The 22,268-nt window shown below is 39.9% G+C and overlaps 1 protein-coding gene across 6 annotated transcripts; it reads left to right on the top strand.

Annotated features, from left to right (window-relative positions):
* The first annotated feature begins 66 nt into the window (after positions 1 to 66).
* Positions 67 to 21,229, top strand: LOC310903602 (uncharacterized protein). 6 transcript variants are annotated; one of them, XR_014587616.1, is made up of 6 exons: positions 67 to 2,965; positions 7,030 to 7,110; positions 8,802 to 8,911; positions 15,464 to 15,589; positions 16,769 to 16,860; positions 17,336 to 17,788. XR_014587616.1 is itself a non-coding variant. In XM_083847150.1 (5 exons), the coding sequence occupies exons 1-5, from the start codon at positions 12,793 to 12,795 to the stop codon at positions 19,246 to 19,248; spliced, it is 399 nt and encodes a 132-aa protein (XP_083703276.1). In that variant the 5' UTR covers positions 11,910 to 12,792; the 3' UTR covers positions 19,249 to 21,229. The 6 variants fall into 6 exon arrangements, 5 of the variants coding, with proteins under 5 accessions (XP_083703276.1, XP_083703275.1, XP_083703274.1 ...); XM_083847150.1 differs by lacking the exons at positions 67 to 2,965; positions 7,030 to 7,110; positions 8,802 to 8,911; positions 17,336 to 17,788 and adding exons at positions 11,910 to 12,849; positions 17,805 to 17,889; positions 19,212 to 21,229 and having other exon boundaries at positions 16,769 to 16,862; XM_083847149.1 differs by lacking the exons at positions 67 to 2,965; positions 7,030 to 7,110; positions 8,802 to 8,911; positions 17,336 to 17,788 and adding exons at positions 11,910 to 12,849; positions 17,805 to 17,889; positions 18,016 to 18,431 and having other exon boundaries at positions 16,769 to 16,862.
* Positions 21,230 to 22,268: the final 1,039 nt, after the last annotated feature.

Raw genomic sequence — 22,268 nt, 5'->3', positions numbered from 1 at the left:
GCCTCCCGAGGGGGTTAGGGCGAGGTGGCCGGCGGGAGGACGGGGGCGCTGCCGCCGCCCGAGGGGAGCGGGAGCCGGTGGCGGCCGGCGGGCCGTGAGGGGAGGCGGGAGGCGGGAGGCGGGAGGCCTTCCCCCGGCCAAGCGCCCCCGGGCCTGGGAGAGCGCCGGGCACGCAGGGGAAGGGGAAGGGGAAGGAGGCGGCGGCGTGAGAGAAGGCAGAGGCTGGCCCTGGGCCGTGTCTGAGCGGATGCCCTGGCGCCCTTACTGGTAGCTCTTAGTTCAAGCACGCCCAGTTCGATGATTTTGTTTCTCACACCTAGTCACGCCTTTCCTCCCCAGCTATGGTGGCCTCCCTTCACCTGGGCCTGTAGCTGAGGACAGCCAGATACGTGGACAGGCATAACCCGAGGGCAGCTGGCGCAGTGCCGGACGCTCCCCGTGGCAGCCTGCCCTGTGTGGCAGCCGGCTGTGGCCTCAGCCTCTGTGAGCCGCTCGGATAAAGGCGTTTTCCCATCCGAATGTGAAATATGCCCCTGCTTTTCGAGATAAATCATATCTTCCTAGGCAAAGGAGTTTTCAAACATCGCTGCTGATAAATGAGGGGTGTTTGAAGTCTTGTCTGTTTATTATGTGTTTGCATGGGAGATAGCGTAATGGGTTTCTGATTCATGGCTGGAGCCCTGAGTGCTACTGCAATATCATAATAAATAAAACATGTAGTTGGATGAAGTCTGAGGTTCCTTGCTTATTTCCTAATTTAAAGCATCAAGGTCACCTGGAAGACAGTGGTATGGCTTCCAGGCTTCCCCACACTATTTCCCCCTGTACTTTCTCGTGATTCTGAGGCCACCTTGTTCAGAAACTAGGGAATTTATAGGAGGTTATGTTAGATGCAGCTTCAGAATCTAAGCTGTCAAATATGTAAGACATATATGATAATATTTCCCCATTTACCTAATATTCTTCAAGAGTCTCAGTAGAAAAGCATATTTTGAAACACTGGAGTTGGATGGTTATGAGGTTACAAGAAGAAAGCGCTTCAGTGTGCTGAAAGTAATTGTCTTGTCTAATGAGAGGTGAACAGAGGCATTAAGCCACAGGTACAGTGCTCAGGGGTACATATCTAACCACTCTCTGGAAATGTGTGTGGTAACGCAGCACCCATGCTGGGCCCTCTTTCCAGATTCTCATGCTGCCTGCAGCAAACAGAAATGTCTTGGCTTCTCACCTCTCTCTGATATATTTCCAGTCCCTGTTCCTTTCAATTTTTAAATTACTAGCCACACCTCAGTGCCTACCTTCCCACTCTTCGCTTTCTTTTTGAAGGAAGCTTATTAAGGACATGCTAATCAAAGGCAGTTGTGGTAAAGCTGGGAAGGAGAGGGAGGTGAAGACAAGGCACAAGTACTGTGATCAAATGAAACAGTTCTGGGGATGTTCCTTAATTAAGTAAATCTCGGTATTACTCAAGCTGCTGTTACAGTATTCTTAGGAAAGGACACGTCTTTATGAATCACCATTAATTTTCATTATCAGCTACTCTTAGTGATGTCAAAGAGCAAGCATAGCATCTTCTTTACAGCACAGTTAACAGGTGGGTATTTCCAGTTCTTTTCACATAGATACTTGTGGCAAAGGAACATGTTTGTGCTTTTTGAGACTGGCTAGACTCTGATCTCGGGCATTGTCTTCTTGGGACCAGTTGCATTATGATCACCCAAACTCACAACCCCAGAAAGGTGCTTCTTGCTTTGTGATTCACATGAAATCAGTATACATTATTAAAACACCATTGTTACAGCTGATACATGACTGTTTCCTGTGATGATGGAAAAGCCTTCTGTAACATGCAAATAAGTTTATTTAAATTTGCTAAATACTCTGGTATCTGTCTCTATGAAACTTACGCTAAATGTTAGACACAAGTATCACTCTTTTTATAAGAGAGAGCAGTGAAAGTGAGATACAAGTGTGCTCTCCTCAGCTGTCACTTTTGCTCAAGAAAGCAAGATCTCTCAGAAATACTCAGGTATTACTCTCTTGCTTTGTTTGTTCTTTCATATATAACAATCCAACAGTAGATTTAACATCGCACATATGAGTACATTTTCTGCTTGAGTTTCACCTAGGCTGCCCAATGGCTTAGCCAAAAGTGTATCTTGAGATCTTGAGCAGCTTTACATAAATATCTAATAATTTAAATGACCAAGCTCAGATAGCAGCTGCACCATTCCCCATGTTACTGAACTGTGGATGATACACGTTAAAAACTGGTAGTCAAAACTTGGCCACTGGCAAGCACTGAACGTCAGGAGATCACTCTGTCTAGATGAGGTCTCTGGATGGGAAAAATCTGCTCGGTGGAACAGAAGAGGCAAGTAGGCAGTATTGCTTAGTTCTTGAAGCATGTCAACGAGTAGAATGCAGAAAGCTGTGACTGCAATTTTTTGTTTTCTAAGCGAGGTTGGTTGATTCATAAAGAACACTTTATTGAAAGGGGCTGGTGGGATCAAGTTGATACCAGACAATTAAGTTACTGGGAGCTGAAGCGGAAGAACTAGTTAGCACAGGTGCAAACATCAGAGCAGCATCGATGGTGATGTTCATTAGAGTCCTAGAGCTCCTACTTTGACAGCTGTCCTGTGCTGTAACAGTGATATTAAGATATTGAGAACTCTTCTTTAACAATACCGTGTCTTTAATAACACTGTATTTCAAGAAAAAAAGAAAAAGACTAAAGTTATGCTTGTGGAGGCTGAATTTGTAAATTTGTGGTACCAGGAAGGCTTATTGTCATAACATTAAACTCTGTTTCCTCCACAGCTTAGTCACAAAGACCACCTGACACGTGAAAATATTTCATTTGGTGAGAGCAAAATATGTGGCTTGGATTGCTGCATTAAAAATGGAGAAAATGAAGAAAAAATACTTAAGTCCTAGAAGTAACAACAAATCCTGTTTTCAGGTAAGCAACTCAACAATATATCTTTAAATCTAGCATCATGGAGCTTTTCTTTTTTGACACATACTAGTATAGCTCAGTGACATACACAGCCTTAGTGAGGCACATTACCAAGGTCAGGTCCATGATATTTAAGTTGTCTTCCTTTAAAAATACAAATAGCTTTTATGAATGAACAGAATGTTTTGTTAAGCTGAATAAAATCTAGTGAAACCTCACTTAATATCTATATATATTTAAAATAGAGATAGATAGGTATTGCAATTAAAGGTCTCTCGTGTTCTCTCACATTATTATGTATACCAATTTACTGTTCCATAAGTTTTCCCTGCTACATTTTGGAAGGATTTTCAGCAATTCATTATAGTTGCAGAAATCCTTGTGTAGAACATGTTTTGTTGGTGTCTTGGCTCTTAGAATCCTTAACAGTGACATCTTTAATGGTGTTTGGGGTGTAGAGGCTGTGTTGGAATTAATGGTCTGTGTTGGACTGTTTCCTGTAAATTCTGGCACGTCGTTTGCCACCTGTCTGTCTGATAACAGCTACTCTGAGAAGTGCAGTTCATTTCCTTTCCTTATTTATTCTTAGGCAAAACATGATAATCTTGGATGAATTCTTTACTTAGGAGCAAAGATTATCAGAAATTTAGACACAGTATGGAAGAATAGTGTTAATAACTGTGTCCTTACATTTTAAATGCCAGTTTTCTATCAAGTCTCTGTTCATCTTTCCTAAGGGGCGTAAACAACTTTGTTCCTTAATTTTAGGAGACACCACAATGAACTTCCTTGATTTCAAATAGTTTTGTCTTGGATGGAAAACCAGAGACTCTCTTCAAGAAATGTGTAGATGTAGATCTTAGTAACATGGTTTAGTGGTGGACTTGCCAGTACTAGGTTAAAGGCTGGACTAGAGGATCTTAGAGGTCTTTTCCAACCTGAATGATTCTATGATTCCTCCACACCAAGATTATAAATTGTGTCTCATACAATTTACATTAAATAAACTGAATTATTTTTAATTAATTACATTGGATTAAGCCAATAAGAAACGTGCACAGGATTCTGACAGAGCCACTAGTTAGTGTCTTAAAAAAAAATAGCTTCATCTAGCTACCCGTCCTTGAAGGATCATTCCTGCAGTCTCAGAAACACAGCTTTTATCATGAAGCATCATGGGAGCGCCAATCTGCAGATGTATCTTGCATAGAGAAAATAGCTACAATTTTTGAAAAAGTATACCTCTTATAGCTCTTTCAAGACAATTCTTACCTGGTGACTGTCAGTGTATCCATTCAGTGCATGGAGATACCACCTTTATTTATGTTACAAGTCATCTTTATTTGGCCTGCAACATTTTTAATGGTATTTAACTAAGGTGTAGCGCCAATCTGAAAGACTGGATTTGCATATGTAAACTGCGTAATAGTGTTCACAAAGCAGTATCTGCTATGCCATTGCTGTCTGGGGAAACAAATCAAAATTTGATACTGAAATCTGATTCCCCAGCAAATGTGGTGAGACACATAAGGGAGACTTGCTTTAAGTTCAGTCCTTTGGACTATGCATGTTCAAGAGCTTCTCAAGAGCTGGATCAGGAATCCTCCTTTAAAGAAAAAATCTCCAGTTTATGGCTTTCCTGTAGAACATGGAATTTTGTTATTGGTTAAAATGAACCAATAACATTTCCTGAACTCTTTCCTGATTTCAAGCTATACTAATTTATGGTTGCTGGGCAATGATATTTGCAAATATATTGTACTTGTTCATTATAAAAATGATGACTTGTTCCATATACCTGTACGTCTTTCTTGGTTCCATAAGGACAATAGTTTCTTTGGCAGAAACATCCTGTTCAGAGTGTTACAATAAAAGGCTGTAAAACTGTTTGCTCTTAAATTGTTTGCCTTCATGACCCTTAAACTTTCTGCCAGCTTCTGACTGTGCATGCAAGTAAGAGCTTTGTACTATTTGTTCTTCGTGTTGCTTTCACAAAATATGTTTGTTGGCTGTACTGCAGCATGGTAGCTCCCAATTAGCTTTTTCCTTCTCTCTCACTCTCTTTTTTTTTTTTTTCCCACCACATAAACTACATCATTACTTTCAGTCAGGGATCTAATGAAAAATATCTAAAAAAGAAATCAGAAATCTTCAACTATGCAAATTTCTTCAAGCATTAGGATAGTAGCATTTGGAAATCTCTGGAAAACAAACAAAGAAGCACCGAATTGCCTCTAACCAGATGAAAAGTTACATTATTGTGAGATCACACAGGCAAAAGAAAGTGAGACGTGCAAATCCGGCAGCTGCCTCTTGTGCCAAGAACTGGTGAATCCCATTAGGGCACGGCAGCTAGAAAAGGCTGCTTCTTGCCAGTGGTGTCACGTGCACTTCTGCAGAATTTTACATCCCTAATCTGGTCTTTAACTGATGACTGTAATTAGAAGCACTAGCATACAACTTTGGTAGCAGGCATAGCACCCTCTTAACAGATTGGGAGATCATTCCTGTGCTGAGGACTGGGCTTCCAGACAGATTGCAGAATCACAGAATCACAGAATTATCTAGGTTGGAAGAGACCTCCAAGATCACCTAGTCCAACCTCTGACCTAACACTAACAAGTCCTCCACTAAACCACATCACCAAGCTCTACATCTAAACGTCTTTTAAAGACCTCCAGGGATGGTGACTCAACCACTTCCCTGGGCAGCCCATTCCAATGCCTAACAACCCTTTCAGTAAAGAAGTTTTTCCTAATATCCAACCTAAACCTCCCCTGGTGCAACTTTAGCCCATTCTCCCTCGTCCTGTCACCAGGCATGTGGGAGAACAGACCAACCCCCACCTTGCTACAGCCTCCTTTAAGGTATCTAGATTATTTTCATTCCAATGGTTGTGAGGAATACACTGTCCATCATCGCCATCTCGGGCTGGCTTTTAAAATAACACAAAGGCTGTAAGTTCACAAATAATCAGGTCATTTTATCTGCTTTTCTCGTAAGATAAAAGAGAATTAAGCATCCTCCTCCATTAAGGAACTGTTAATTAAGCTCAGCAACTGTTCCAGGCAGCAGTGAGCAAAGATTTGTACTAGTAGGTCTAACGCTCCCATTTTGGTGCTTTTTTTCAAGCAAAGCTCCTTTTTCAGTGTTTCTACAATCTTGAAGAAGAACCTATTGCCTTTATTTATTTATTTTTTTAACATAGTGCTAACTTCTAAAGCTAATGTGAATAGAATTGATTTAAAACCCAGACTATGCATATATAATCTCTGCACAAGTAGAAGAGTAGCATTATTTCTAAAGTTTAACTTGGCTTATATGCATTAGCCACAGTAATGCTCTGAGAGATATCATTTCAAAAAAGAAGAAAAATATAAATATCATTTTAGACCTGCAAAAGGAAAGCTATTCTCATTGTAGATCATCCTAAGAGGAAAGCAAAAGGTTAATGAGAGAGCCTCCTTTCAGGCTGTTTTTCAGATGTGCACAGGAACAAGCCAAAGATGAGCTATATTGTTTCTTGATCAATAGCAATGAATTAAACCTAAAAACTCATAATTTATTCCCTCTGTGGAATACAAAGAACACAGTTATTAGAACTGTGTCTTCATGCTGTATTATGCTGCAGCTTGGTAGTATCTGAAAAAATAACTCTCTTATACATGGACTTAGATCCTCTTTGACTTCATCCATGTCGGGAGTTCATAAAACGTGGTTTTTGTTTGTTTGTTTGTTTGTTCATTTAACATTTGTGAAATGTCTCTTTTACTGGTATGATTTTCCAAAAACATTGATGACTGCTACAACTGCACTATATTGTGGATTTCAATATGCCTGAGCAATGCTTTCACAGAAATGAGCTGTCTTTGAACCAAAGGTAGAGTTTAGCCAGCAGAGTATCTGTTGGAATGATCTCTTTCATGAGTCCTGATACTTTGCAATTCTGGAATGCTTTCTGTTTGAAGACCTCAGAATGTTATGTAAATTAACTCAGCAGCATAGAAATGCATTGGAGAAGATAATTATTTTATATTTATTCTCTGCTTTTTTTTTTTTCTTCACAGATGAGTAGACTCCTTGAAGAGAACTGTCTGATTTGTGTGAGATCACAAAAGGAGTCTGTGCAACTGGCAACACTAAAAAAAGTAGGTTGCCCAACTCCTGAATCTAGAGAGAATGCAAGAAAATGAAGATTGGGGCAGTCTCCACTAATCAGGAGTTTTGTGGGACTTCTGCAAGCGCGGGGCATGGCATTTGTCAGATGCATAGTGCTTCATGCTAGGGATGACCCAAAATTCCTGGGAGGGAGCAATGAGAGGGAGATGCAGCAGAAGGCAAATGATGGAAATGATTTTTAAGAGGAGGTTGGAGAACTGCCTGTGATTTTCACAGCTGGTTGTACTGAGCTGTACCGAACCACTTCCAGCACAGCCTTGATTATAGCATTGTTAATTCCAGCATATCAACTGAAGGGTTCCCTCCTGAGATCTGTGTGGGGGCTGGATCTTTGCTGCCTGGATCTCATCTGCTCTGCAGAGGTGGTAACTCCCTGTTTCTTTAGCAGCTCTGTTCTTTCTCAGGAGCTTGGAAGAGGCCAGGGCTCATCTTGAAGGATATGGCAGACAGGGGACGTGTAAGGAAAGCTACAAAAACTTGGTGCTATAAGGATGTCATTGTATTTATTGCAGTAGGAATCTCTTCAGTGGTTGGGCTAAAAGGATAACTGAGGCACCTGAGGCTCCTTCTGCTTACATACTTCCTTTTCAAAACCGTGAAGGTCGCTATTCTCAGTTCTGATTTTTTTAATATTAGGCTGGTAGCTTCTGATTGCAATGCTAGTATGAGGATATATCTCACAATTTTAACGGGAGATGTTCATATTTAATGTCTGTAGTGTGACCTGATAATACCTAAGGAAACTGTCACCATTAAAATTAAAGGACACTGGTAGCTCCAAGTTTCTCCTTAGTGAGAGCTGTTAATTTAAATACAAGTAAACGGGAAGAAAGCAGGCTGATTTTACATTTAGTTTACCCACATATTGATTTAATCAAGGATCAGTTCATGCACAGAAGCAACTTTATGTTGCCAACACTATGTAATGCAGTCACAGAAAAAATGTGTAATGAAAATACCATGTACTTTGAAGGCTTGCACACAAATGTAAATAGGAGTAGTTCTTAAAGGTTTATGGAAGATAGAGCAGCACATGTGTAAAGGCACATGTCTGGAGCAAAAAAACAATTGTCCTGCAGCACCAGTGTCCCTCCAAAAATCTGCATTACAGCACAGACTTGAGAGAAGACAAAAAGGTTGCAGAAATTTAAAATTCCAGCATGCTGGCTGCCAATGGGAGTGAACTAAATGCAACACTCTGTGTCATGTATATCTGCTCTACTGAGGACTGCAAATTCCATTATAAGGTCATACATCTCACTTTTTGGCAATGTCCTTTCATCACAGAGAATGGTAACTGCTACAGGCTGCCTCATGTTTCACTGGAGTATTTGTAATGTTGTTACCTGGCCAAACACATTGCAGTGAAATGATCAGTTTATTTCTTTAAATATATAATTTTATATAAATATATAAGTACATTTATATATGACATACTGCTGTTCTTAGGTGTTGTATATTAGCATACCAGCATGCTCAGGAGAGGAATTTAATTAATTCAGTCTTTATTAAGATGAAATACCACATTACGACCTTCATGTTAAGGACTGTTATGTTATTATCATACCTAAGATTAAGTGTTTGCAATGTGATGGTATAAAAATGTGTCTGGTGCCAAGATGATTGTTGATGTGTGATAGCTATGTATATCTTGTTTCAGCTTTAAAGCTCATCAGCCATCCCAGCCTGGCAACGTCAAGTTTCTACTCATGTGATAACTGAAAACATGTTTACCTTTGAACTCTGCCGGACCAAGAACTGGCCTCTTGGGTAATTGCGTGAAATAATAGACTTTAGTAACACTTACTTCACCCATCCGATCAGTCTTACACATTGATTTTAGCCAATTTACTAAAGTAATTGCAGCATGATTTACATTTTTAATTATCTTGTAAGTATCTAATATTAGAAAGGAAAAGATATATATTTAGGAAAAGGAGAGAAAGTTATTAGTGTTTTTCTACCAGCAGTCTTCAGATAATGCATGGAGACCAAACATAACATACAGCCTCTCCAAAATATACAGTGTGTATTCAGCCTTTGTGAATTCTAGTGGTCACTACAGCAAACAAGGCAGATGCTCATTTTATATCAGTCCACAGAGACATTTTCACTTTGTATGGTTGGGGCCTGAATTCCAAAGAGAAACTGAGAATGTTCTCTTGTTTTTCTCCAAAGAAGTTAATGAAGATCATGTATCTTCATCTATTAATTTTTGTCTCTTGTTCATTTCTCTTGTTTTGTCTTGTTCATTTATGGTCTGTCTTCTGAATGTTCTTCAGAAATTTTCATTGTCTTCTTTTATGTCACTTGGCAAAAAGCAAAGTGATATATTACAAATTCTCTGTTAAAGATATCCAGTGGCTTTACTGTTGTAGTACTTTTATGGGATGTCTTTTCCTTTCGCTTACAAATGACAGCAAGAATGAGATGTGAAAATGTGCTTGATAGGAAAAGGGAAGTGGCGTAACTATAAGTTGCAGCCACAATGTATAGAAGGAAAACACATTTCAAATCTTTAAGTGAAAGTTCGATCTCTTTCAGTTTTGTAATCATTCCCTTTTTATGAGCTGATCAGGATTATGCCCTGTCATTACTTGGAATTCTACTATACTATATAGTATATTATATTTTATACAGTAACCACAGTTACTTTTCTTAAAGTTTTCCCCACTGTAGTTTCTGATCCCATAACCATGATTAATGACTGTAGTCTCAAAATGACTCAGATTTATAGATTCATTTTACATTTTAAGCAACTGAGGCTTAACAAAGCTAAGCCATTGGTTTAAATCACAAGGGAATTACATAGCAAAATTATGAATTAAATTCAGATTACCCAATTCCTCTATCAACACTTTCACCATACAACTATTGTTCTGTTGTGAAGAAGAATAAAGCAAATGACTCATGCATGCATGCTTCTTTTTCTCTTCTGTGTAACTATAACCAGAAGAGCACCACCTTAAGAATCTGAATAACTCAGCCTGATCTTAAGGAGGAAATACCCAGAAATCAGTTTGGCTAAGATTAAAAACCTGAGATTTTTTTGAAGTCATCAGTGAAGGCTGATGGCCAAAATAACTGGCTACCTGCAGGTATTGTGCAGTATTCCTAGCCACCGCTTTGAAAAATAAAACATTGGGACTGGGAAAGTGTATGTTTGGTGAAAGAATCCTGGTAACAGCAGGATCGTAGCAAAAAGGCTGGGGGAGGAGGGAAAGGAAGAAACATTCTGAAGCTTTCCAGGATTTCTGCATTAAACAAACAAACAAAAACAGACAACAAACTGGAATGGACGTGGTATTATTTGACATTTTGTGGTGTTTTTCCTTTTTCAGATGCAGTCCTTATATCACTTTCCTTTACCCTTCTCCACCTACAGACTCAATTCATCTTCATCCTAAAGTTAACTCTCTTCATGAATTTGACTTTGCCAGTTCTGACTCCACCTTAGCTTAGGACTTGTTTAGCTCATCGTGGTCCCCAGTCATTTTCTCCAGTCTCCCTTTACGTTCCCAGGCACACATCTAGGTCTGCTGCCTGAAAACCCTTCATTTATTGTCGAACTTCTTGTCACCTCTCACTTCTGAACGCTCTCTGCTTGCTCCCAAGCTCATTGTTTTCTCCCTCCCTTACCCAGAATTTAGGTTAGAGAAGCAGGTGGTGAAGTGGTGAAGTGAGATCCATTCCTTCACAAATCCCCTGACAGATGCAGAAACACTTGCTTTCCTATCTCAGACCACTGGTACACTGTGCATGCAGCTGCTGCTGTATCCAAAGGAACAGGAGATCAGACAGCAAGAGAACTATTCCTAGATATGGAAAACATGTCCTGAGTTTATGTGGCAGAAGAAAGTCAGCTCTGCACAGAGTCCTGCCTACTTAGTCTTTGCCTCCTCTCAGTGCTGTGGTACTAGAAATACTGGATGAGAATCAGGTGTGCTGCAGATTTCAGGGACTACAGCAACTCTGGTACACCACCAAAAGGAGTTGCAAGGCACAAAGTGAAGACAGAAACAGACCTGTAGGATTGCCTGCCCCACAGCAACTTGTCTCCAAGTTTTGTGATGTTAGGCACAGCATCGCCATGAGCTTTTGGATAGGTGCTTCACTATCTTGGGGTTATAAGTTTGGTGGTGGATATATGATTCAAATGGATAAAATACAGAAAATGAGCTACAGAGGAAGACATACCAGCTGCAGCTGTACTCACTTTCTGTTCAGGAGAATGGGAAACGATAAGAATATGAGCTGTTCCATGAAGGGATCCATCTCTTGCTGCTGTACAGGACTGCAGGTTCTCCTGCAGTGGAGATAATCTACAACAGTTTATTGCACAGCCCACTGGATTACTTGGAATGTCTTTTTATTCTCCAGGAGCAGATCCAAAAACAGCAGTAAAGGAACAGTTTTGAGAGATTTGATAGGACAAGCACATCAGCCCATACCTCCAGTAGACATGGAGTTATAGGGTTCTGCAAATTAGGGTGAAAAAAAGGACCAAAAGGGATGTATTCTATGCGAAATCTCCATGAGTCCGTTCATAAGGAAGAAAAGAGGTTATTTTCACAAGGATCTGGATCTGCTTCTAACAGAAAATCGGAATATGATAAACGTGTTCCTTCATTATATGTTACCAACATTGCTGTAGTTCTGCAAATCCAGCTGAAGAAATAAGCTACTGGGAAGAGTAACCCCAGTGGTTTTTATCCCCCCCTGTGTTGCGCCAAGGCAATTGTTTGCTGGGACATGCTGTAACGTAGGATAAGGAAATTACCTAGGCCAAGAAACAAGTTTTTTTAGGGAGATTTTTCTGTTTTTCAACCTGAGTTATTTCAGAGATAGAGTTTGCAGGGGTATGGACAGCTGACTGGCATTTCTTGCACCTACTTTTGCCACTACAGCTGGCACACAAGGGGATCCAATGTGAGGAGAGCAGTACTGCGTGCAGTGTAGCCCTAGGTGTCACTAACCTGATATTTAAGAAGACCAGTAGAAGGCAGAGGCAGTGCCTTATCATAAAGCAGCTGGTTGTATTTGTTTTGTACGTTGTATGGCAAAATGAGTAAAAAGTAATGGCGGCTAGATGAATACAGAACTGCTAGCCACTAAATCCTTCAATAGAAGGGGGCATGTGTTGAAACTAGTAAGAAGCAGTTAAAACTAAAGAAAGTACTTCTTGTAAAGAGTGTAACAAATGTCTGGAATTGGTATCCACAGGAGGTGATGAAGGTAAATAGTAAGTGCAAATCTCAAATGGAATTAGACAAATTGATGGATGAATTTGCATTTCCTGTTGTCACTGTTGGAGGTAGAAACCTGGTCTAAGGAAATTCCTTATACCACTTATATAAGTAGGCCTGGGGTAGCTAAATATATATCTCAGATACATGGATTTGCTTTAGTTTTTAGTACAGTGCTCAATAGAATCTGATCAGAATACCATAGCAATAAAAACAAGATTAAAAATTGTTAGGGGTACTGGGCAACAAAATACAGCCAGGTACAAAGATAACCATTTGAAATACATACTGAAGAAAAAGTTATTCGTTCACGACCCAGCACTTTTGGTATCAGATAGAATCTGTGCCTAAGAGAGTCAAGCAGCATTCCTGCTCTGATTTTCAGAGTACTTGGGAAGTGTGGAAATGAGCGGTTTTGAGAACCCTGTACAGAGATCTCTGGAGATTGAAGTCCAGAGAAAGGTAGGTGCTGTACAGATGCATTTGCCTGGTGGTTCCATATAACCCTTTTTATCTCTATGAAGATGTCTGCAGTTAGACTAGGTACAACTTGGTGTTTTGTCATTTTTTTTTATTGATCAACAAGCCTTATGTTCTTAAACAATCCTGATGTAGCAGTGATTAACCCTGAACCCATCCTCATCTGTGGTGTTCCCCAGTGACCCAATCTACCACAAACACGTCACTCATTCTTTTCTCTGGAAACGACAGTAAGATATTTGGAGAGACAAGAGCCCTCTTTTAAAGATATAAGATTGGACAGCTTGTATTATTTTTAAAATTTGGGGTCAAATTCCTTTCTGGCTCAGTACGTTTGCAGCATATTGATTTTGCCGAAGTTACATAAGGCATAAAAACAGCCCTTTGTTACCAAAAGCAGTACAGCTGTTTCCAGGACCATGAGTCATGTGTATGACTTCTCTTTTTAACTTCCCACTGGCTTTTTAAAAATATACTTTAAATCAGTTTTGCTTTTCGACACTGAAGAGAAACAGCAATAAATTCTTTCAAGAACTGGAGATTTGGCCAAAGCATTAAGTTTTCATGTGCTAAGAACGCAAAGTCGTTTTAAACCCTGACATTTACACAATGCTATAGAATATGAGAGAAGTATATATGATTGCATATATCTAAAATTCAGATTGGAGGTACTAGGGGTATCTTATTTAATCAATGGTGGAACACAGCTACTGAGTCGCTGCTGAAGTTATTTTAGATAAGCAAGCAGTCTAGACCATGTCGGACCAAGATAGCATCAGACTGGTTAAAATGTTGGTTGCTGGAATACCTTGTAAAAGTGAATTAATGTTAGCAGCAGTGGAAAAAATATGAGAAGTTTAGGCTACAGTCCCACTCTAGTGGCAATGTATTCATATATCGTTAATTAACTATTAAAGCTTAGTAAGGTGGGTAGTCTGAAAAAATAATAAACACAGATAAAGGGGAATACTGCAATGCTCACTGAAGTATATTGTATAATCCTGTCTGGATTAATGAGACAACCCCTGATGATTTACCCTAGCTTTTCCTTGTCCTCTTTCTATAGTACTTCAAACAGAGTTTTAACAACCTGGCCTTAGTACCACAACAATGTGAGAGTGTTTGCTTCTGAAGCTTGTTTCATTTTGCTCCAACTTTTGTACCAGGGATCTAACCTGAGCTAAGTGCTACTGGCATGTACCTCCAAATTAATCATGCTCTTCTGAAGTAATATCATCCCATTCTTCTGTGTCCATGGGATTGCATACAGGGGCTCATTTCAACAAAACTGTGGCCCCAGCCTTTGTTTGATGCCGAAAGATTCTCCAGTTGTACAAAGAAGCTGCGGTCATAGAATAGAATCATAGAATCATTAAGGTTGGAAAGACCTCTAAGTTCATCTAGTCCTTGTTAGTGTTAGGTCAGAGGTTGGACTAGGTGATCTTGGAGGTCTCTTCCAACCTAGATGATTCTGTGATTCTGAGATTCTGTGGTCTTCTACAGTCTCCTGTTTCTTATAAAAGTAACAGGGAAAGAGTGAGGCAGAAGCCTGTTTAAAAAAAAAAAAAAAAGAAAAACAACCTTGTTCCTTGTCAGACGTGACTACACTTTAAAATGTTCACATCCATGTCATTTAATACTCATGACTGCATGATTTGCCACAAAAATGCAGATGCTGGTGGAGGAAAGAGAGAACACGGCGATCTGCAGACAGTTATCTAAACACATGTGCATGTGTGTAGCCCCGTAATGATCCAGAGCTGTCCGGCACGTGTATGTCGCCTGGTTTGCTACAACACTATCTCCCCTGTGCCACAACGCTGAGCCAGAGCAGTGCATTATACACACAAAGAAAACAACATGTGGATAAACTATGTGGTTTGCCCCAAGTCACCTGGCAGCCTGTGCCAGATCTGGGGATTTTATGAGTTTATTTTATGGATTGCAGTCCAGCCTATTTACCACAAGGCTCACGAAGCAAGGAATTTATGACACCTCTGCTCAATCCAACCCACTGTTTAACACAGTCACTGCAATGCTTTGGCTCCCCTAGTTCTGCACAAGCACCCAGATACCTGACTCACCTCTCAAGGGCACTACTGAGAATTAGGTAAAGCATACAAACCGGCCTGAAGATTAAAAACACACCAGTTCTCAGTACTATATGGAATGGTGGCTTTCCAGTGTTTTAGGTTACATTTGGTAAAGTTACTTCACCTGCACATCTAAAATTAATTCATGTATTTGCGCTCATCTCTCTAAGGCTTTTGGTCTGTTTTATGAGATGAAAATAACAGCATGAATTTTCCTGACTGCTGTGTTCAAGACCAAATGTAAAAACTCAGTGAAGAATTAATGAGTGAAATCTCCAAATGCTATTACTGAGTCATGCATCTTGCACACTTGCATGAATTTCAGGAAATTAGAGAAATTTCCAAACGATATTACACTTGTGCATCTTGCACACTTGCATAAATTTCAACAGATGAGTGATTTTTAGTAAAAATAATGTCAGAGACACGACCATGCACTAATGGCTGAGATATTACTCGATAGTTCTCGTATATGTTATGAACCTCGTTTGTTTGCTTCAAAGGTTTTCAGTTCTGTGTTTGAAGTCTGGCAAGAAGCTCACAAGAAAAAGCTGATGCAAGGCTTTTGTGATGGATCGTTTGAAGGCACAAGTCAGTGGATCTGCTGCATACCATCACCACAATTACAGGCAATTAGTTATTCATTTAATAGCACAGCTACTAGGTTTTAAGTCAAATTGTACCAATGCACCCAGAAATGCATATCACACAAACACCGTTTCTTTTTCTCTGTCTGGGTACATATATATACACGCATGTACACACCCGTGTCAGTTGTACAGAGACATACATTAGTGTGTAGGCGGGAAGTATGCATAAGCTACTTTTTTCCCATTCCTTGGGCACAAGCCTGTGAATAAGCACATGTACGAGTTGGTGCAGGATCAGGCCCTGGGTCTGCCTTTTCAAAAGCAATGCTGCTGCTTAGCAACCACTTTCTGCCCAGATGAAAGCAGCAACCTTGCAAATCAGAAGCAAGTATGTAGGTCCATGCAAAGGCCAAGTGAAATAAAGCGGTATCCCTTACCCTAACTCAGCCTGCTCCTCTTTTGTCATGGTAAAAATTTCCAGGAAGAAGAAGAGGCAGTATAGGGCACAGAACTTTAAAGGAGGGATTTAAATTAAAAAAAAAAAAAAGAAAAAAATATTATGCATGGAGAGTTTTCAGCCACTATGGAAAATAAAAGCAGACATCCAGATGAGGTAAAAATAAATTAATTTGCACTTTTAAAGCCAAAAACTAAAGTGGATTTTTTCTTTCTCTTTAGAGTACAAATATCTGTTCTTTTTCCCATAAAACTTAATGTGGAATGGACAGGACATGGAATTACTTTCGATGTCTTTACAGTTATTTTTATCCATGTCAGTCAGACATACTCATGCACTGAAATTTCATTAATGCTTAAGGCTTCAAAAAGAGAGCCACAATCACTAGGCTGCAGAGCTAGGCTGCAGAGCTAGTGCTCTTCAGTTTGCTCACTGACATACTAGGTGCTCACTGGCAAACTGCTAGCAGTCAAATTTGCAAAGATTGTTGGATTTCCAGAAATGCAGCTGGCACCCAGACATCACATTTTCAAATGAAGATCTGATGAAAAAAAATGAGGTGCATAAATCTCAGGGCAACTAGATGCCTAATCTATTATGGTACTTTTGAAAATCCCATTAGACATCTAAATATCTTTGGAAAATCTGGTGCTCTGAGGTTGAGCAAAATCCCCTTGAAATCTTTGGGTGTCACTCCACAAACAAAAAAGAAGGTTTTGCATTAGGCTGTTGTATTTTACCAGTTTTGTATCTCTCAACAGCAAATACTAATCCTACAGCTGCTGCATGGAAGTGGTGTGCCTACCCTTGATTATCAGCTCAAACCAGAGAGAACAGCGAGATACGTAACCAGGTAATTTCTTACTCTACGTTAGTTTATATGATATAGAAATAACATGAGTCCTTGAACATAAGTGGCTACAGAAGAGTGGATGAGCCTCTTGGTTTGTGATCTGTGGGATGGAGAGCTTGCAGGGAAGAGGTCCCAGCCACCTTTTCTCAAAGTGATGCCTGAGCACCCCAGCCTGGCACAGGCTGACTCCCGTTACACACGCAGCTGTTTCGCCACTTTCATTCACCACCCCACTTACGTGTCATCCCCTGTATGGAGAAAATCCCTGGTTCTGATCTGATCACCTATGAATGCGTACTACCCATACTTATATATCATTTTCAGTGTCTGTTTTGTAATGTGGAAGTTTAAAGCCTGCAGAAAAAAAAGTTTCATTGTACAAATGCTCCCCCTTCACATCCCGTTTCCCGATCAGGCTGTAGAGTAGATCTGTATGTGTCTCTGTATTCATCTCTCTCTATTTCTCTAACTGCAGCACACAATCATGGCCCAATACCTGTCTAAAGAAGCAGAATTTCTGCCCAGATGATGAATGAGACAGAAAAGCCCCACTGTTTTCTACATCTCTTCATCGAGAGATGCTGGGGTGAAGAGACTAACCCCTGTGTCTCTTCCAACAGAAAAGGCTGCTGCTTAAGCATGTGAAAAATACAGAGGCCTGATGATATTTTCAAAAGCACCTGAAGATTTTCATTTTCTTCAGGACTTAGGTACTGTCAAAAAACTAGTATTGGGGATTTAATGTTAAAGAAAACCAAATTTGAATGCTAAAACTGTGGCCTTACTTTGAAAATCCAATCAGCAGTGGATTATCAGGAGTGGATTATTTTGCTATACCATTCCAGTAACAAATAAAAAAATAAAAATAAAAATATAAAAATAAAATCATTTTAGAACGCCACAGAATGTCTCAGTGCTGATTTTTTTATCGTTTGGTCACGGGTTACCTTCAAGCAATGAGCCCAGCTTTCCAAGGTGTCCAGATACCTTAGTTCCCATAACAGGAGGATCTCAGCAGGGATTAGAGAGGTGAGAGCTGAGATCAGATGGGATTGAATGCGCAAATTTTCTTGACATTCTTTGACTCTGTCCATTCCTTGGCAGAGAAATCTCTTGTCTGATTAACTCTGCATGGTCTTGTCTTGGAACCCAAAGGCAAGCAGGTTGGCTCCTGCAACTACAGCGAAAAGGACGACGGGAGAACTGCCCGGCAAGTGGAAGGGAAGTCAGAATTTGTTGTGGAGAAGCTTTAGAAAATTGCTAAAACTCAGGAATCTTTAGGAACATGGTAACAACATTCCCCTAAAAAAGAAGGGAACCAAAAATATTTGCAAATTCTTAATATAATGATATTTTATAGCTTATAGTAAGAGCAAAGTGACACACTCATAACTGTAAGACCTTTTAGCACAGAATTGCAAACCTTACTAGCATCACATTTTGGTGCTGGAGGCTGCTTTTGTACTAACTGATGTTGACATGTTCACTAATATTTGGAGGGCTTTGAGCAAGGAAATAATACATAAGCTGGAGGCATGTCTGAAGAAAGCATTCTGTGTACATAATGACATCATAAACAAAATTAAATGTTACAAAAATACATTTATTTTCTCTGGTTATCTTCCTATTTTGAAACCTTAATATGAAATGGTATAAAAATCTTCAGGAATGCAGCAACTGGTGCTGTTATTTTTAAGAAAGAGTAGTTGGTATTGTCACTAAATATTTGGTGGACTTTGGTTAGAGACAAATGAGTGCTATGAATACTGTTTAGGAAACACTGCCAAACAATGTTTTTGATATCATGGCTCTCAGAGAAGAAGTAAATCTCTAAAGAAAAGCAAACTCTTAACTACTTTCTGGTTAAAACAGAGCTAGAAAATCTATTTCCTGGGATGTATCTCTTCAGGGAGAAGTTATGGGGCTGTGTGGAAGGGAAGGAGTGCTTCTTGATTTCTAACAGTGACAACAGTTTTCAGTTTTATAAGGATTTTCCACAAGATTAATGCTATCTTTGGGTATGAAAATGACTGGCAAAAGACTTATGGACATGCCTGTGGAAAAATGTTATGATTAACAGGGATCTTTCTCTCTCAGGCAGAGTAAGTCCATCTCTGAGACAACTGATCCTTGACATGTGCAAACAGGGTAGAACTGAGAGCAACTGCACTCAGAATAAAAATGGGAAATTGTGTCAATTAACTTTGCTTGCATTTTCATGAATGTTTATCAAGGGAAATCACTCCAAGATGAAAGAGGACGTAAAGTACAGGACACTCAGTAAATCACCACCAAAGTTCAATATTTATGAAAATTTAATAGGACTTGTAAATTACAATGGTGTCTTTCAGGGCTGCCTACCATGGAATAGAAAGAGAAGTCATATGATGGGAAATAAAGTTTACAACCCTGGTCCATGTGAGTTGATTGCAGCCAGATAACAAAATTTTATCTCTCTCAGCCTTCCTGTATATTATACTCTCACTACAATTAATAGCTCTGTGTGCATAAGGTCTCTTTGCAATTAGCTTGTTCTCCTTAAGCTTGAAACCAAGAGTGTAATTTGGAGATAATTGTTAATCTGGGAAAGGTCTATGAGTCAAAAGCAATCTGAGAATAAACAAACACACCTCCTTTGCTGAAAGCAACATGCTTGTAAAGTCTTGTGCAAATACTTCCTGAAAATTAATATTAAAAAAAAAATCTGTAAAGCCTGAGAAACATCACACTAGCAAGGCTTTCACATTCAGAGTTGTGACAGAGTGAGAAAAGTCATCTGTAACAGCAAAACTCAGAAAAGAGCTGGGCTGCCTCGTGTGTGGTGCATTATGGAGTGCACAAGCTAAAATTCATGGGAGCTACTTAACTTGGCATCAGTTTTTCCTTTGGAGTACAGGTTTTGAAGTTTGAATGCTCAGTACATCCTACTAATTGTACCTTTGTGTCTGAGTGAATCAGTGGGTCACTAAAGCCCAACAACCCCTCCTTTGGACTGCAAAACATGAGTCTTACGCTGGTCAGTGGTGCAGGAGGATAATTTACAAGAAGCAGCAAAACGTCCCTCACTTCACAAAGTCAATGTCCTTCACTCAACGAACTTTACAAAAAGCTAATAAACCTTGTCCCATCTTTGCATGAAGGAGGCAGATGTTAGCAATCTCATCTCATGAAAGCTGACATCTTGGGGAGATATGAAGTGACTTGACCAGTTGAGCTGAATCCCTGTCTTAATCATTAGGTAACAACCTTAATATGAGATAATATTAGTTTTAAATATTAAAGCTTCAAAACAGGAAATCTGTCTCCAGATGAAAAATAAGCTCCTTAAAAGGGAATAAATATAGTGCAAATTCCTTTGAAGTGCAAAAATGGCTTTAGTTATAGCACATACATTAGTAAATATTAAAAGTGCTTCTTATTAATAAACCTCAGATATTCACTGACCAAAACTGGATGCACAGCTGTTGATGGGCTCAACACATCACACTGACACTGTTGTACCTGGAACATTGTCTTTGTAATCTAAATTATGTAGAATCATGGAATATCTCCAGCTGGAAGGGATGCACAAGGATCACAGCATCCAACTTCTGCCTCTACACAGGACAACCTAAAAAGTAAGCCACATTTCTGAGAGCATTGTCCAAACGCTTGAACTCCGGCAGGATTGGGGCTGTGACCACTGCCCTGGGCAGCCTGTCCCAGTGCCCAGCCACCTCTTGGTGCAGAACCTTTCCCTAACCCCCAGCCTGACCCTCCCCTGTCCCAGCTCCATGCCGTTACCTCAGGTCCTGTCGCTGTCCCCAGAGAGCAGAGCTCAGCACCTGCCCCTCCGCTCCCCTTGTGAGGGAGCTACAGGCCGCCATGAGGCCTAGAAAAGCAGTCTAGGGATTCATCGTTTTTACATTTCCTCTCTGCTTTGAGTGTTGTGGTACAGAACATAGTATTCACACTTTGCAGACAAAAAAACAACTTGAAAATTATAGGAATTCTCTCAGGAGAGCTTCTGCGCCCACATACCGCTCCCCTACTGTGTACTGCTGTATCTGAAAGCAGGAGAATTGAATTGGAAGGATGGTGGGGTAAGCAGAGGGAAAGAGGGTCGCCTTCCTCAACCTTTCTCCCTCCTCTTTTCCACCATCTTTCCCCATACATTTCCCCATACCATCAGCAATCATATCTAGAACATTAGCCATGGAGTACTTTAGGATAAATATAGCTACAGGTAAGAAGAAACTGGTATTTGTATAATAATACATGCTCCAGAGGGGTACTATAAACCCCCACTACAAACCTCTTTACCTCTGTAGAAATGTTTTTGCATGTCTTTGCAGAATGTCCATAACAGAAGATAAGCTGTTGTTTAACGGTGAGCTCATTGTGTTTGACATTAAAATCATTCCTCAAGGTAGTGAGACTTATTTCTGTAACATTTGAAATTCGAAATTTACATTTTAATTTGGCAAGTATTTAACAAACAACATAACAATAAAGTGGGGACTGAAAAAGTCGATTATTATGTGCAGTGTTTTGTGGAAAGACATTATTCACTTGTTTGCTTCATTCCAATATTTACCATTCTAAATGTCAGCACTGTGGGGTTCAACGGCCTCTCTCATAATTTAGATAATTTTATGTTTTTCAGGAGTCGTTCTTATTTCACAGTAATAACACACGCTGCCACATTTATAAACAGCTATTATCTCCCTTCACAAATCATTTTCACTGAGAAAAATATATAAAAAGGGGTGAATTCGTGAACAGGAGAATATGGTTTCAAATGTTTCATGTTAACTCTTACCTTGTCCCTCTTTGTCCTTTAACAGTTCATCTAGGGCTTGGGTCTTCAGTCAACTGGCAGCATCTATCTACTAAAGAGAGATGGCAGACGCTTGCCAATGCACAGAGTCAGTCTGGCCATGCTTCACCCCTCGAAAGGGGAAAAGATGCAGCTGGGAAGCACCAGTGGGGTCCATGGCTCCACCACACACAACGTTCATGGCCACTAAATTAATTTCTGGCCTTATGCAAATGGGAGAGCTGGGAGCAATCTGCCCTTGCTTCATGTTTTGCTGAGTCTGGGCTGCTGAGGATCGGGTAGCAGCAAATCTTTCCTGGTAACCGCCGCTCTCCACAACCTCCTAGCAATGCAGTGCTGTAAAACCTGGTAGAGAGCTTGAGTCATAATTTTGATACACAGTTTCTCACCTACAGAAAGGTGGTAAATACAGTATTTCTGTGAGTGGCAGATAGGTCAGAGAGCAATTACACACCCCAGAATGAAACACTTCACATTAATAAGGCTCAGTTTAATGCTGGGGATTCAGTGGAAGACTACATTTAACACCAGGCTATAGAACAGACCCTAAATCCAAGATGTTATTACTTTATTTTTTGCTTCTTAAAAT

The sequence above is a fragment of the Anser anser genome (genome assembly GCF_964211835.1).
Source record: "Anser anser genome assembly, chromosome: 8".
NCBI classification, from domain to species: Eukaryota; Metazoa; Chordata; class Aves; order Anseriformes; family Anatidae; genus Anser; species Anser anser.
The sequence above is the reverse complement of the archived record's forward strand: the minus strand, read 5'-3'. Positions and strand labels throughout refer to the sequence as shown.